Source organism: Xyrauchen texanus, chromosome 29 (genome assembly GCF_025860055.1).
Source record: "Xyrauchen texanus isolate HMW12.3.18 chromosome 29, RBS_HiC_50CHRs, whole genome shotgun sequence".
NCBI lineage: Eukaryota > Metazoa > Chordata > Actinopteri > Cypriniformes > Catostomidae > Xyrauchen > Xyrauchen texanus.
In genome coordinates this window covers 28,128,467-28,145,565 of record NC_068304.1, presented here as the reverse complement: position 1 = coordinate 28,145,565, position 17,099 = coordinate 28,128,467, and the positions used below count along the sequence as shown (strand labels likewise).

The 17,099-nt window shown below is 37.5% G+C and overlaps 2 protein-coding genes across 3 annotated transcripts in view; one reads left to right on the top strand and one right to left on the bottom strand.

Annotated features, from left to right (window-relative positions):
* Nucleotides 1-427: 427 nt before the first annotated feature.
* tbrg1 (transforming growth factor beta regulator 1) lies at nt 428-9,475 on the top strand. 2 transcript variants are annotated; one of them, XM_052097214.1, is made up of 15 exons: nt 428-549; nt 674-831; nt 1,524-1,581; nt 1,698-1,780; nt 1,894-1,930; nt 2,216-2,278; nt 2,993-3,205; nt 3,325-3,395; nt 5,006-5,226; nt 5,357-5,496; nt 5,803-5,949; nt 8,001-8,098; nt 8,311-8,421; nt 8,642-8,805; nt 9,140-9,475. In XM_052097214.1, the coding sequence occupies exons 2-15, from the start codon at nt 716-718 to the stop codon at nt 9,226-9,228; spliced, it is 1,611 nt and encodes a 536-aa protein (XP_051953174.1). In that variant the 5' UTR covers nt 428-549; nt 674-715; the 3' UTR covers nt 9,229-9,475. The 2 variants fall into 2 exon arrangements, with proteins under 2 accessions (XP_051953174.1, XP_051953175.1); XM_052097215.1 differs by lacking the exons at nt 428-549; nt 2,216-2,278 and having other exon boundaries at nt 557-831.
* A 193-nt stretch (nt 9,476-9,668) lies between these two features.
* LOC127622990 (protein jagged-1b-like) overlaps nt 9,669-17,099 on the bottom strand; it is a 61,972-nt gene continuing 54,541 nt past the window's right edge. Inside the window, exons 10-15 of the mRNA XM_052097213.1 lie at nt 15,264-15,377; nt 14,933-14,979; nt 14,588-14,759; nt 14,121-14,267; nt 12,502-12,917; nt 9,669-10,339 (exon numbers count right to left, since the gene is read on the bottom strand). Coding sequence (XP_051953173.1) covers nt 10,334-10,339; nt 12,502-12,917; nt 14,121-14,267; nt 14,588-14,759; nt 14,933-14,979; nt 15,264-15,377 — 902 coding nt within the window. The 3' untranslated portion in view covers nt 9,669-10,333. The remainder of the gene's footprint in view (nt 10,340-12,501; nt 12,918-14,120; nt 14,268-14,587; nt 14,760-14,932; nt 14,980-15,263; nt 15,378-17,099) is intronic.

The window sequence follows — 17,099 nt, the reverse complement described above, 5'->3', positions numbered from 1 at the left end:
AAATAAGATTTCTGAAGGATTTTAATCATTATATTTCATGGTAAAATATAGACATAGAGAGTGGGACATGCAACAAATGCAATATATGTAGTGTTCTAGGTAGGTTTTATTAATATTTTTAATTAAAATTTTACATTTGCATTTAGCTTAATGTGTGGGACACTTTGCTTAATAATAAAATGGATTTTAGAGTTAATTTTCGTGCATTTTTATACATATAATGTCCTGGGGACAGAAATGTCACCCATTCGGTGGAATGGCTCATAGAAGAATATAATATGGTGCAATGCTTAATTTGGGACTGTGTTGGGATTTGATAAAGGATGGAGGGAGGATCTGAACTGGCAGCGCCATCTGATGCCGGGTCCACAACACAGCTCTATGATCTTGGCAGAGCTTCATGTTTTTAGGCAAAAAAATGTAGGATATAAAATACGGTAGGTGGCGGTAATGCTCCTAGGAGTGAATGGTCATTAACAAGAAGAAGAAGAAAATGAAAATTATTACATAATTTCTCTTTTTGTACAGAACATAAGTACAACATCCGTGGTAAGGATCGCATGAGAGTGAACAGTTAAACTTATATACTGGTTTCCTTGCAGAGCTGGATCCTGTTTACAAATGTTAGCTTAGCACAGTCAATGAAATGAAGCGTGTGTTGTATGTTTAACAGATATTGACGTCCATAGAGCTGTGAAATAAATATCGGACAGTCATGGATTCGCTAAATTTTGAGTCGGAGATGGAGGCAGACGGGCAGGGCAATTATTCTCTGTTTCCAGCCCTGGACAGTATGACCAGCTTGACTGGAGCAACTGAGAGTCTAGACTCGTGAGTTTGGGCTAATGATAATGGGTTTCTGATATATCAAAACATCCTTTTAGCATGCTTTCAAGCCTTTCATTGGACAACATCTGTTTTATATATTTTTTTTTATGTTGGACTACTAAAAATAGTATGAAGTGCCATTTATTTGTGCCTTGGTATACCATGTAAATACTAAGAATGGTAAATATTCAGTAAAGTCGAATGTCAAAGTTATATGGTAATGCTGTCTCGTGGTACTAATACAGGGTTTCTTCTCTATCAGATATCCACTTCTTGACTCAAGTCTTTCGATTCATATAGTGGATAATTACCGTACTAGTTTTTAATTAAATTGTTTTCAGTATAGTAACATTGTGTCTGTGCCTGCCTAGACAGCATTTTTGGCCATCATATGCTGTTTATTATGGCCAAAATATGCTGTCTAGATATGCATCTTGCTCTCTTTTTAGGCTAAACAATCCACAAGGGAAGTGAAAGAATCAATGTTTCTAACAACTATGGCAGGTGTAGTAATAGCTGAATTTAGCTAGTCTAAATGATTTGGCTGCCATTTATTTTTATAACAAATCCTTTTAAAAATATAATAAATCATAGTTAAATTGATCTTATCATGAAGGATATTTACAGTATAACATCAGTATGAAATTTAGTTTTTGAGCTGGATCATATGTATCATATCTGCTGCTCTGTTTCAGCGAAACCCCCTGTGAGGTTACAGACAAACCGAACCTTACATGGCTCGACGCTGCTCAGGTGAAGCTCTCCCTTGCTGAGTTATTTCACATTATATGTGTGACATGAGAATTTAGGCACCCAAAGATCTCTTTATAAGAACTGTTGAAATCAGATTGCTACCTGATTGCTTTTAGATTGTACTAGAAGAGGCTGGACGGCCCATGCACATCAAGGAAATCAAGCAGAGGATCATTGATCGTGGATTGGTGCAGTCAAAGTACAGAAATAATAAGAAAATAGCATTTGCTTCTTTAGGTTTAAATCTTCAAAGCCACAACCACATACACAAATGGCATATTAATTGCTGTTTTTTTTTACCCCCTTTCACAGTGCAAAGTCAAGTCTTGAGGCTGTCATGTATCGAGAGGTGAGACTCATACAACATTATCGTGCTGTTACCTGTCAATCATATACCATTTGTCTACTTTGTTTTTCCGTTCAGTACCAGTATTTATTTGTATGCATGATTTTATTTGTATTTGTCTTTTTTATTATGTTCACTAAAGTTTTAAAGATATAATTCTAAGAAAGAAAGGCAAGGTCAGATTAGTGTGTAGCTGAAATAGCTTCATGGCAAAAGTCATTAAGAGTCTTTCTGTAGAATTCAGCTTTCAGAATGCAGCATTTGCTTTAGTCTCACGGTGTGTTACAGACACAAAAAGGAAGCAGACGCTTCAAGAGGATTGAGAGCAGAAATGGAGTTTTTGCCCTGTTGGTAAGTTTGTTCTGTGATAAGTACATCACCAACTTCAGCTGTGTAAATGAGGGCCTAGACGCAGCTTTAGATAGTTGTCTAATTGCTAGATTGAATTTGATGTTGCTGTAATTGCTTTTATTAGAACTTACTAGTGCCATTGTTTTGTCGTTGTTTTTCATGTTTCTGCTGGGATTATTTAGTCCAGTTATTATTTAATTAATTTGTTTCTAGTTTGGAGTCATTATCAAAGCATGTATCAGCCTCACTTTTGTCATTAACGGTGTCAATTTATATTTTGTGTGGACCACTTTGAAGGTGAAGTGTGTCATTTCTGTGCCTTTAGCAGGACCTAATTAAAAGGTTAATAAAAAAAAAAAAAAAAGTCTGTTCTACACAGGTGCCTTTGTTTAACAAACAGACAGTCTCACCCTGAATTCATGACATTTGTTGAGCCAGAAGTTGACATGTTGGTCTGCTCGAATAAACTGAAATATTGTTCTGCTGTTTTGAAGAGTAAAAAAAACAAATCAAGCGTTAACACTCTTCAGGATGTACAAATGGCATTCTTATATGTGTATTTTAACTGGGATAGGAGAAAGGGTTTGAACATGGCAAATTACCCACTTCACCTTTAAATTGTGTTTTCAGCGCTGTAATATTTTTCAGGCCGATGATGGGTCATTTCCTCTCTGATGTTTTAGGATAAACTCTTTCATTATTTGTTACTTGTAGACTGATGAAGAGAGACAGCAGGCATTGCAGGCATTCTCTTCCCAGTCAACCTTCTCAAGTTCAGGGTCTGGCTTGTCCCTGGGTACCCTACCTTCCCCCACGAGCCATGTTGAGCCCAGGCCTAAGGTCAGGAAAGGTCCTCGCAAGAACCAAAATGAAAAGTACAGACTGAAGTACCTCCGTTTACGCAAAGCTGCACGTGCCATGATTTTTGTGAGTAAACGTTTTTTTAATCCCAACTGTTTAAATGTTTTATAACGTTGGAACGTATGCACTGGGACGTAGATATCACCATGGTAACCGTGCTTGGTTTGGTGTCTTTGGAATCACAGGAAAATGCAGCTCTATATGATGAGATTGCTCACCTGGAAGAGAAGTTTGTCTGGGCAAAAGAGGAAAGGAGGTTTGTTAAAGTTAACCGAATCAATCAAAGCATGAGTAGCCTAATGACTGTAGTAATATTTAAAAAGCTTGAATACTCATATTACTTGTTTCCATTCATATTTTATATAGATGGGTCATTTGACAAATAAGGTTGTCCGAGGTGATACAAATGGTAAATGGTCTGCACTTATATAGCGCCTGTTTAAGCCTTAAGCACTTTACGCTGCGTCTCATTAACCCATTCACACTGCGTCTCATTAACCCATTCACACACCAATGGCGGCAGAGCTGCTATGTAAGGTGCTAGCCTGCCATTGGGAGCAACTTGGGGCTCAGTGTCTTGCCCAAGGACACTTCGGCATGTGGAGACGTGTGGGCCGGGATTCGAACCACCAACCCTGTGATTAGTGGCCGACCCGCTCTACCAACTGAGCCACAGCTCAGTTCTTGTTTTTACAAATATTTATAGCATTTTGTACAAAACAAATTTTATTTAATGAATTGTATTGCGGTGCAACCATCAAGTAAAAGGTATTAAAATAGTTTCCTTGCACCTTGAATACATGAGTGTGCACAACTTCATCATTACTTTCAAAAAGGTTTTCAAACATATGTTTTAAGTTTAAAAATATATATTTTTTACAAATATCATGATTTTTTTATTTAAATCTTCACACAGTCTTGTGGGTCTAAAGAGATCTTCTCCATTTTGTGATTTTTGTAACATGATAATTTCTACCTACATGTTGGTTGGCACTACATGACTAACTTGGTGGACACATTTTTTTTTTAAATAATCATATATTTTTTTTTTTTTAAAAGAAGTGATAATAAAAGATTATTTTGCACTACTCATGCCAACATTTCTTTTTCCAAGAATTCCAGCTTTTAAAGAGACTTTCTTTTTTACTGTTGCATCACATTACATTTTTTACTGTAAGCCCCAGAGAAAATATAAAAATGACTTGTAACTCAGTAATTGAAAACACGTTAATCATACAAGGGGTGTATTCAAATAATTGTTTGGTTTGAAATGCATTTTTAATGTATCTGTGTATAATTTATAGAAGCGGACAAAACAAATTGCATCACGTCACTGGTCCAGATGCATACAAATGCATACAGCGTGTACAGCTTTTTACTATAAACCCCCCAAAAAATGCTAATACTTTGTTCATAATAGCCAATTATATATTATTTTTAAATGCTATTGCATTTATATTTTTGTCAATAGGGAAAAATAATAAGGATTTTTTTTCATTAGCTAAAAATTCAAATATATTTGTTTATAATTTTCAACCTATTCTAACTTATGTTTCAAAGAGAAGCCATTTTGTGACATTTAAATAAGCAGAATTCATAACAAATGTGAGTGTTCAGTGCACCACAGAAAACCAAATGTTTATGTTCGCAAGGCCTAATGACACGTGCATGTACATTATCAATGAACGTAATATTTTGTGACAACACAGCCCTAGCCCAATAGTGCAAGTGACAGTTCTGTCTCATACTGACCTCGGACCATCAGGCCATTTTTATTGTTGAGCAGATCGCTCAAATATTGGTCAAAGCAATCAGTAGTTGCAGCCCTGAGAAACAGCCCTGTTCCTCTTTCACGTCTGTCTTTAGATTCCTGATGAAGTCTTTGTTGCAGTATCAGTCTGTGGCTGAAGGCGAGCCAATCCCAACTCCCAGCTGCAGCACACACAATGCGGTCACACCCCAGTCCAGCACACCAGGTGGCGCTATTCTCCCCGGGAGTCACAGCCAGGGCTCTGGACTTTCAGGATCTGAAGAGAGTCTCTTGAAGAAACCCAAGAAAGAACGAAAAGAGAGAGGAAGGGAAGAACGTGAGTGTTTTTTTTTTTAAGATGAGTTCATCTCACCGCTGTATTTTGCATAGGTGTTTCTAGCATTTTGAGACTGTCAGCTGTAGATTTAGTGGCTACTGTTATCTGTATTTATTTACTCAACTTTCAGTCTTGAAAAAGATTTGTAAGAAGAGGAAGGTAACCGAGGGAGGACTACGCAAGCTTGTGAAGCCCATCTCGCTGGACTCTTCTGGGAGGCCGGTCTTTCCCATTGTGCTTGGAGGACTCACAGTTTACAGCCTGGGGGAGGTCAACCAATCTTCTTAGTTCTGTTGTGCTAAAATGTGAAAAGGCCGTAACAGTTATTGGTTTTGTCAATAAAAAGTAGCAGCTTCATAAATATGAGTGTGTTTTGTTTAAAACTGCATTAAAATGGATAGACCATCCAAACATTTTTAATTCTGTCATTATTTACTACTAAATATTCTGTCATTATTTACGAGTAAATCAGGACAAAAATGGGTGAAATATCCCTTTTAATGTTATAATCAAAATACATTCATATTTACTATAGGGCACAGATTGAAATCTTTTCTTGCTGTGTTTTTTTCTCAGATCATCACAGATAGGGCTCTGTTTCATGACGAGACCGCTATCTATCCTGTGGGGTTTTGTAGCACTAGAGTTTTTGCCAGTATGAAGAACCCGGATCAGAAGTGCCTCTACACTTGCCAAATCAAAGATGGTGACCAAGGACCACAGGTGCACACATACAATACACACATGCACAGGTTTATTATATATTCATCCCTGCTAATATAGGAAAAATCCATTACTTCATTCCACTACAAATCAGGTTCATTGTTGGTCGTAACAACACTGTTTTTCCAAAACATGTGTGACTTCCTGTCTTCTGCAGATTCAAAAGCAGAAATTTCAATGGGCGCCCTATTCACTGATTTCAGAACAATATTATTTGACAGTGACTCACGGAAAAGGGATTTTTTTTACCCAAAAATGAAATCTCTCTCATAATTTACTCACCCTCATGCTTCCCTAAATATGTATGATTCTGTACAGTTTTGTGGTGATCACCGACAAAAGCACGAAATCGCTGTCAAATCAAAGCTCGCTCCCGTGAGCGACGATTGCAGTGTATGAATTATCAAAGACGCGATCTGAGAGAATCGCAGACGCGTCGCCGATGTCAGCAAGATATTTAGAATGTTAAATATCTGGACCAGCCAGCGATTCCAAATCGCACAATGTAAAATATGTTTTGACTGAATACAACTGCAGCGTTGACCTACGGCCAATGAGAGAGCAAGGAAGTTTCAGTTTGAGTCCTGATGTACCTGCAACAGGCTGCGGTATCGAGAAAGTCACATTGACCGAAGCAATGGAGGAAAAATTAGTGGAACATTGGCAGGAGCAACATATTTGACATTTCATCTGAACTGTACCACAACCAGGTGGAGAAAGAGAAGAGTTGGAGAGAAATTGACAATTCTCTTGGACAGACAGGTAAACAAATAGATAGATAGATTTATCAGTATGAGGTACTTTTTCATATTGTAACAAATAAAATGTCTTTAGGCAATTAAAAACTACACATCATATTCTGAAATGCATAACATATTATCATGCATTTGTTTTTGTATGTCGTATCACTTCTCGCGTGTACTCTGTTGGGAAACGTAATTTGGAGTCCAGGCAGTGTTGTCGGGGATTCGTCAATAGTGAAATGTCTTGTAATGTGTTCACCCCTGTCGCGGATTTGTCGTGTTATTTGAAAACGCTACGACTTCAGTGACAAGACAGAGAGTTTTGTAATATGAACAGTACCATGATCCGACGTCTTTGAAAGTCGTGTAGTGTGTTGGAGCCATAACAGTAACATAAAATACATTTATATGACTCCAGTGGTTAAATCCATGTCTTCATATACGGGTCAATATTTGAGAAATGGATAAAAAAATAACACTTTTTTTTTTTTACTGTAAATCTACTTTAGCAGAGCCTCCCTTTGCATATTCAGAAGAGATCTTCTGTTTTTGCCGATTCACATCTTTCGTGCTATCACCACCTACTTGGCAGGGAGGAGAAAGAAAAAAGGGTAGGAGAAAGCAAAGGTAAACCCGCCATGGCAATAATCAGTTTCTCCTCCAATTGTTTTCGGAACTAATGTTTGGTGGGAACCAGAGTTTACACTGTTGTGTTCTCTAGACTTCGCTAGAGCGGAGCACTTCTATACTCCAATAGGTTGCCGCCGAACTGCGTCAAAGCTCATTACCATAATGTTGCCCACACTTTAACTTTCCTCTGATGCCCACACTGCCCAAGATGTGCCGCCCACGGCTGCACCGCTGAGAGACACTGGCTGCTATAGAAAATGAACGACTTGACGCTCGATGCCTCTGGTCTGAATGCACCATAAGTGCATGAGAGAAGATTGTACACAATGCCTAGTGCTTAAACCTCATGAAAGCAAAAATACCGCAGGTTCTCACATGCAAGTATAAGTGCAATGCAGAAGGGTTTCAGACAATATGAGGGGTAGTAAATGATGAAAGAATTTCCAATTTTGAGTGAACTAATCCTTTAAGTCATTTGCGAATTGCAAATCTGAACTGCCCCTCACATGTAAGGTTTACTATAGTTGAAGACATTAGTGCATTAGGGACAATAGTTGTACTTCTGTTAACATTGCCGTAAAAGTGGCAATATTTCATTAACCTTATGTGGTTGTCAGTAGAATTTCATAGCAGAAAAAGAGCTGAAAAAACGATTTTACTCATTCTTCTTATGTTTAGTTTGAGATCGCGCCGGAGGACGACCCACAGAATGCAATAGTGGCCTCCTCAGCTCTAACCTGCCATACAAATCTGCTTAAAGCCATCGCTGGCCGAAGGTAGAGTCCTGTAGGATTACTCATTCATGAAATTGCTTTTATGTATTGCATATAGTTAACTGAAATTGGTCTCTAGTGTTGCAAACATGCATTTATCAAATCATAGTATAAATCCATTTTTCTCAATGTTCTACACAGGATATTTTAAGAAGAAATGGACACCCATTGACAAAATCTTTTTGTTAAAATAATCTCATGATTTTTTCAACTAGGGGCAAATCCTTGGCCAGTATTGTTCCATCAGGAGCAGACTTTTTTGGTTTCTCTCACCCAACCATTCAGAACCTGATCCAGAGCTGTCCGGGGGCTCGCAAGTGCAGCAAGTCAGTAGTAAAAAAAATTACCCGACACTAGAAAAATACCAAAGATTATGTGATTGTTGCAGTTTTTAAGTCTACATTTTATAAGAAGCCACAATGACAAGTATAAGTCATAACAATGAGTTATTTAGCCATGACATGAGCAGCCACTGTAAAAGTTTATTCACAAAAGCTCCCTGTGTGCAGTACAAAATATTGACTAAGTATCACTGCCTGTCTTTAGTTACCAGTGGGTGCGTTTTGAGGTATGTCGACCTGGCGACGGACAGGTGGCACACGGCCTTTCAGAAGATGATGCATCTGTTAACTTTGAGTCCTTCCAGCGATTGCAGAGCTGTGAGGATAGTCTGACCAATCAGAACATTATGCCAGAACAGAGCATCACAGGTCAGCCAATTTTAAGAGTACATCAGACTTCAATGAACGTTGCTGGAGCTTTGATTACGGTTGATGGGACTTGATCCATATTGTTGCATTATGATTCTATTGCTGGTTGTATCCATATTAGGGGAGACATTGGGTAATTATATAAAAAAAATAAAAAAAATGTTTTTCCTGTTTTCACAAACCACTATATTTAAATGTGCCTGTACCATTAATAGTTGTAGTTTGAGAATTACTAAATAATATTAGTGTTACAGTTTCTCCTAGACTTCCCTACTTGAGTATTGATTGATTGATTAATTAAATAAATAAAATATTTTCTATTTATTTTTTGCAGTGCGAACCCAGCAGCCCAACATCTCATCTCACCTGCTAAGCTCAGCAGCACTCCAGACCACTGTTGTAACTTCTCTCTCCAACACATGAACATATTCTCACACATTTAGCTGGCATTCTGCTCAAACTATAATTAGAGAGAATCCCTGTATAGACTAAATAAACTAAATTGAGCCTTTTATGTACTTGTTTGTGTTTTGGAATTCAAATCTGCATTGTGCCAAGTGAGAACTCATGCTTGGATGCATCTCTGCATGCGACTGTATAAAGTAATATAAGTCTGACTTATGACTATTGACATTCTTTGTACTGTTAATGTTGGTTATTAAAGTGTGATGATTCTAGAAATCACTGTGAAATACTTGTGTGAAACAGAAAAAGGGGATGGCTGAATTCAGCCCTTAAGTTTTGTGTTTAAGATTAAACTTTCAACTTTAGACTGTTTTCTAAACCCCAAAACTGAGATGTATCTTCTGTTACTGTGCAACACAATAATATTTAAAAAAAAAAAAAACCCTTAAGGCCTTTTTTTGCATTATGTTGGTCATGCCATGTATACTGGACAATGAGATAAGTTCTCAAATGACAAAATTCTAAAATTAATCTTCATACATGAGATATATCTCCTGGCATTTGTAATGCCATGTCATCCATCTTTATTTAGTATATGTAGTTACAGCAGAGTGAAAGATCAGGACGCATTAAAATCTAGAAGTGTCATGCCCTTGCAGACATGTGGTAATGATTATCTTATGGGAATATGATGGAAACTGGTGTTCTTACAATCTTTGGAGGTTCAAATAAAGTACTGTGTAGAAGTTTTAAGCACTTTTGAAAAATGTTGCATTGTGAGTATGTCCTAAAAAAAATAATACCATGTATAGTTTTTATTTGTCAATTAATGTTATGCAAAGTCCAGTAAACAAAAAAAAAAAGGTAAATCAGTATTTGTTGTGACGACCTTTGCCTTCACAACAGCGCCAATTCTCTTAGGTACACCCGGACACAGTTTTTCTTTGTTGTTGACAGATAAGATGTTCCAAGTTTCTTTGAGAACTTGCCACAGTTCTTCTATCTGTTTAGGCTCCCTCAGTCGCTTCTGTCTCATCATGTAATCCCAGACTGTCTCAATGATTATGAGATCCAGGCTCTGTGGGGGCCACACCATCTGTTTTAAGGCTCCTTGTTCTTCTATTCAATTCTGTATGCAAAGGGAATGTTGAAATCAAAAATTTATATTTCATACTGACAGACTAAACGCCGAATATATAAAGACAAATGTTTTTTAAAAAGAATTCTGCACAGTACTGTACCCCATACAACCAATAATGGCACTGTAGTGCTATGGGATTGAAAATGCCATCACATTATTCACTTGCTGATTTATTTTGAGCATGTAACAATACAGTAACTATAGTAAAACTGCTCTAGTGGAAGAGTGCTTGGTTTAATATACATCAAATGCATATTAAATGTGAGGAAAACACTTGCCTTACACCATGCACAATTCACTTTCATTAGTGTATATTAAATGCATTTAATGTATATTAAACCAAGCACTCTTCCACTATAGCAGTTTTGCTGTAGTTAATATATTGTTACATGTCTGGGGAAAAAAAAAAAAAAGTTAAATGAAAGTGAATAGTGATATAGAACTAAAACATCCCTTTTGTGTTCCATGGAAGAAAATCATACAGGTTTAGGAACAACATAAGGGTGAGTAAATGACAGAATTAAACATTTTCTATAAAAATATTATTTTGGGGGGTATTTGTTGCTACTCACTAGGCTTTCGTAAATGTTGTTTGCCACATATTTGTTTCTTTAAGAACATACACAATCTTTTGGACTTCACCCAGTACATATGCTCTATTATTGACTTAAATGTCAGTTAAGATAAAGGACTGATCTTCGGTTTGGGAGTACTGCCAGGAAAAGACTAAATCCAGATACTGACCTGCTGGTCTTGAGTACAATGTAGTTAATGAGGTGAGGGCTGGGTATCCTGAGACACAGCAGGTGTGGAGGGAGGGAGTCCCTGCTTCATCACCGGGAGTGTGTGTGTGGTAATGGGCTCATTTACGTGTTTTAAAAGGACCGAACTTCCTTCATATCCTCACGGATGGGTGGGAACAGGAAAGCAAGACTTATATCTGCCCATTCCCTGTCTGTTAGGGGTCAAAGGTCACATTCGTCATACCCACTAGTCTGGTACTCTCACTTTCTGTTGACCTCTGACTCACTTTCCCTAACACAGTAATGTACCACTACTGGTTACCTTGCACTTTAATTGCAATCTGATCTTGCTTCAAATAGTTGAGTGGAAAGCACGAAAATTAAAATAAAAAAGCCACATTTCGCAAGGAGCCAGCATACAAAAATGGCAAAATTGCTATGTACAAAATATGTACAATGGCGTTATATACATCCAAGTATTATAAAAATCATACATCTTGTACATCTCTAACATGACATTAATTAGGAATATTTTGAAGTATTTCAAGTGGCACTTTTTCAGTCTATGCTGTAATTCCTTCAGTTATTGATACGAATCCTCTATTTTCATGTTCCTATAGGTATCAAAAAGTCTGAGTTCCAATTGATAATGATGTGCATGGCTTTGTGGAAATTTATGGCAAATCATCCACAAACACAGTCATAAAAACACACGCTCACAAACACCCACATGCTTACAATCGCACAAATGTGTACAAATATAGAGGGCACAAGTGTAAACACTATAAAATACATTTAAATATGCAGGATTCAAGGAAGTTGAATCACTGGCCTTAAAACACTTGCTGTTCTTTTTTTTTTTTTACTTATTTGTGACTTCAGCCGGCAATGGAGTGGTCTTTTCATTCCTTTCTCAGGTCTTTATTTGTACAAGGTATAGCTCAGAGGTCAAGGTCCAACTACAGAGATTGATTAAAGGTGCTGTAAGTGATTTATTTGTATTTTCTATAAAAAGGCATGCAGAAAATATCCCTTTTACCTGACAAATGAAATCTGTCAATGACAATATTTGTCCTGATATATCACAAATGTGACTGCTTCTTTGTTCAGCCAATCAAAAGACTTTGAGGTACCTTCTGCCTGTCAATCATTTTCATAGAACAACCCAAATATAGGAAACAGGAAGCCGAAAGCATGGTAGTTGAAGACAAAGCCAATGTTCAGCTCCAAAGCAGTTGTAAGTTTTTAAGTTGTAAGTTTGTTGGGCAAAAATGCTATTTTGTTACCACTGCTTTCGACAACTTTAACAAAACCTTTTACAGCACCTTTAAGATTAACACATTTAGAGCATTATCCTCCAAAGCCAGGAAGTCAGAGTCCCAACCAGTAGCCATCGAGATGTCACACCTCCAATTCCTGGTTGTCTGCATAGTGGAAACGGTTCAGTTTCTCTCGCTCACGGTTGCAGATATCCAACTTGGGCCCATGGGCTGGTTTTAGAGCTGGGGAGGGTGCAGGTAATGGGGGAAGAGTAAGCTCAATCTCTTCACTGCAGAGCACTGAGGTGGGCACTGTCTGTGCAGGGGGCAGTAGGGCCACGCTATGGTCCAGGTTACGGATGAGAGTGCAGAACTGTCGCTGGTTATTAATGGCGTTGTCCTCTGGCGCTGAAGTGCGCAGCTGCTCTTTGGGACGATGGCGGTGGTGCAGACGGGAGAGCAGAAGCGCACATACAGAGCAGCTGCCTACAACAAGCAGGGCAAATATGGCCAACAACACCATATAAATACCAAAGCCACCTCCACCCAGATCTGACACTGCTCCTGAATGACAAGAGAGATAGAGAAAGATAATTTCAGTTGTTTAAAGGCACAGTTCACCCAAAAATGAACATTCTCTCATCATTTACCTACCCTCATGCCATCACAGATGTGTATGACTTTTTTCTGCAGAACACAAATTAAGATTTTTAGAAGACTAGCTCAGCTCTGTAGGTCCATACAATGCAAGTGAATGGTAACCAACATTTTCATGCTCCAAAAAGCACTAAAAGCAGCATAAAAGTAATCCATACAACTCCAGTGGTTTAATCCATGTCTTCTTAAGTAATCCAATCAATTTTCAGATGAGAACAAACTAAATATAACTTGTTTTTTACTGTACATCTTCCCTTTGCAGTATTTAAGCATGGTCATAATTTCAAGCTCAATTACACTTCCTAGTGCTTGATGCATGCACTCTACAAGATGGCACTGGGAAGTGTAATCAAGCTAGAAATCATGATCGCCAAGGAGACTGCTGATGTCAAGATTTATAGTGATAAAGGAGTTATATTTTGGTCTGTTTTCACCTAAAAATCGACTGGATCTCTTCAGAAGACATAGATTAAACCACTAGAGTCATGTGGATTACTGTTATTCAGCCTTTATGTTCTTTTTGGTGCTTGAAAGTTCTGGCAACCATTCACTTGCATTGTGTGGACCTACAGAGCTGAGATATTCTTCTAAAACAATTTATTTTGTGTTCTGCAGAAGAAAGTCATGCACATCTGGGATGGCATGAGGGTGAGTAAATTATCAAAGAATGTTCATTTTTGGGCGAACTATCCCTTTAAGACCCCAGTTCAGCTGGTGAAAAAGGCATACAGTACGTAAGGTATAATGTACAGTTGGCTGGTTATTTTTTCAAAATAAACCCTTTTGAGTGATTAGGTCTTATATCAACATTAAAAGGTTTATTTTGTGATAATGGCTGGCTGGCTGACTGTACATTATCCTGCTAATAACACAGTCGATTACCAAATATATGAATACATGGACATATTCATTTGAGCTGAAATTATATTATTATGTGAGAATACATAAATGTTTTATGTGAACTGCATAAAGTGAAGTGAAGTTTCATGATTGACCAATCAGAATTGAGAATTTCAGAGAGCTGCAAAAAAAAAAAAAAAAAAAAATATATATATATATTTTAACCCTTTTGTGACTCAGCCTCCATATTTAACTATTTATGTCACTAACCTTTGCAGTGGGGTTCATGACACGGATCCTTCAAGTTCATGCACTCTTTTCCATAGTAATCCTCAGGACAGGCACAAGTGTAGCCTCCTTCCGTACTGCGACATGGCACCCCTTTTGGGCAAGGGTTGGGATTACAAAGATCCAGTGCTGTCTAAAACACAAAAACTGCAATTAACTTTCCTGAGCATAAGAGAATGGACACAATGTAGTATCGACATACAGTATGCTCTAATAGTGATAAAGCCAGAAACTATGCATAAATTGCAGCACAACGATCAAAGACGTCTGTCTAGCACGTTTACATAAATAATTATTATAAAAACAACGCAGACGGATGCAAAAAAGATTTTTGTGAACAGCCCCTAAGACTTAAATCATCTACAAAAAACGTTCTGTACATCAGCTGAAATGATTGCAGAAAATGAAGCAAGCTGTGCAACCACCATTATTATTAACCAAATAAGCACTCGCCTCACAATAGGTGCCAGTGTATCCCAGCAAGCAGCTGCAGAACATTTCTCTGCCACCCTGAGGCTCCACGCAGTGCCCTTCATTTAGACAGGGGTTGCTGTCACAGGAGTTCAGCAAACTTTGGCAGAGTTTCCCGGAGAAACCCGGCAAACACACACACTGAGAGTCCTGTACATGCCAAGCACATGTCACATATATTTAGATTAAATACACTGAAGGAGCATTGGCTAAATCTTAAAGTTACTGCTCATCTTTAAGGTGCTATTAAGTTAACTGAAGTAAATCGCTGATATGGTACGAGAGCTCTGTGTGAACTTAACAAAATGAACAGTGTGTCTTACCTCACAGTGTCCTCCATTCAGACACAAGCCCTGGCAGCTACTGTTCCCTTTTGAATAGAAGATATTTAGGAAAATCAATAGCCAACAGAGTGAAAACGTGCAGAACATTGTGCTTCAAAGACACAAAAGAGACTATAGCTCACTAAATTGACTTTGCACCACAGAATAAGACTTCATTAAATATTAATGCAATAATGATAATGTGGTAAGATCAGACTTGAGAAGAACTTGCCCTAAAATTATTTTCCACCAGCACTGAAACTGTCATAATTTAATGAAAAGTAACTTGTTTTTTTTTTTTTTGCACACTACAGCCACATCTCATACTCACGCATGTCACAGTTTGGCCCCAACCAACCGGGAAGGCAGTCACATAAGTATCCTCCTATCAGATTACGGCAGGAGCGAGCATTGACACACACACCAGTCTCACACTCATTAGTGTCTGAGGAAGAGGGCAGAGCAAAGACACAAAGCGATTAATTGAAGCAATGTTTGGAATTCCATACTGCCATAGTAGACTTACTATTTCTGCAGTATATAGTATATACATTTTTGCATTAAGGTATTCACACAGACTTTTTAAATTAAATTAACTTAAATAAAAAAACTTATATACAATACCACTAATTAGGCCTACAACAAAACTCATGGTGTGTATATTTAAATACACATTGTCGTATCCAACAACCATCCAGTACTAAATCTGATATAGGTCTTAAATCTTAATCACAAGTCTTAAGTAGCTACACATAACAAAATAAATGTTCTTGTTTCAACTCGAGACAAACATGGTGAAATGAATGACTTTTGGCTCAGTAAGTTCACTAAAAAAAAATGGCTGGTAAGAGTTATTCTTTCAGGAGGTATAGGTGTATGTTTTGTGGAGTAGATTTAAAAGAACTGACACATAAGAGTCATTTGTTCAGGAATCAGACTTAACTCGTCGCGCTGTATTTTTCGTGCTGTAGATTAAAAAGTACCGGCTCATAAGAGTCTTTCATTCGGAAATCGGACTACATTGGTTGCACTGTATGTTTCGTGCTGTAGATTCAAAAGAATTAAGTCAGAAGAGTAAATCAGGCAACACTGGTCGCACTGTATGTTTTGCTCATAATAGTCTTTCGTTCATTAATTGGAAGATTCACTGCTGATTCAAATGCTGTGTTGCAGTGCCACTGAATGGTAGAAGGAAACAATGCAAGAGTAATTTAGCACAGTGACCAGTCCCCATCGGATAAAGCATGCATGTTGGAGAAAGGTTCATGGAACACCAAGTAATTTAAACCATTCAGTTTCTGTATTTTATTAAAAAAAAATGTAATGGAACCGGTTCAGAATAAGAACCAGTTCTCTGTTCCCAACCTTACTTAAAGGGATAGTTCACTCAAAATTAAAAAAAAATTATTCTCATCATTTACTAACCTTCATAGCATCCCAGATGTGTTTAACTTTCTTTCTTCTGCTGAACACAAACAAAGATTTTTAGAAGAATATCTCAGCTATGTAGGTCCATCCAATGCAAGTGAACGGGTACCACAATTTTGAAGCTCCAAAAGCACATAAAGACTGCATAAAAGTAATCCATAAGACTCCAGTGGTTAAATCCATATCTTCAGAAGCGATATGATAGGTGTGGGTGAGAAACAGATAAATATTTATGTCCTTTTTTATTATAAATTCTCCTACCTGCCCAGTAGGTGGCGATATGCATGAAGAATGGAATTTAAAAGTGAAAGTGGAGATTGATAGTAAATAAATGACATAATATTGATCTGTCTCTCACCCACACCTATCATATCGCTTCTGCAGATATGGACTCTTATGGATTACTTTTACGCTGCCTTTATGTACTTTTGGAGCTTCACATTTTTGGTACCCATTAATTTCCATTGCACAGACCTAAAGAGCTGAGATATTCTTTTAAAAATCTTAATTTGTGTTCAGCAGACAAAAGAAAGTAGTACACATCTGGGATGGTATGAGGAGATATAGTAATGATGAGATAATTTTAATTTTGGGGCAAACTCTCCATTTAATACTAAGGAGAAATACTGTACGCACACCTACACCTGGAGTCTACTTCTGACAACTAGAAAAAAATAAGGCATACAAATGTTCACTTAAAAATAACTTGCCCTGAGACTGATGTTGAAAAAAATATTCT

Bases quoted from the DNA above. Each gene is read 5' to 3' on its own strand.
- tbrg1 (XM_052097214.1), top strand. From the start codon at position 716: ATGGATTCGCTAAATTTTGAGTCGGAGATGGAGGCAGACGGGCAGGGC. The intron at 1,582-1,697 runs GTGAAGCTCTCC...GATTGCTTTTAG, and splicing joins CATGGCTCGACGCTGCTCAG to ATTGTACTAGAAGAGGCTGG. The intron at 8,806-9,139 runs GTCAGCCAATTT...TATTTTTTGCAG, and splicing joins GCCAGAACAGAGCATCACAG to TGCGAACCCAGCAGCCCAAC.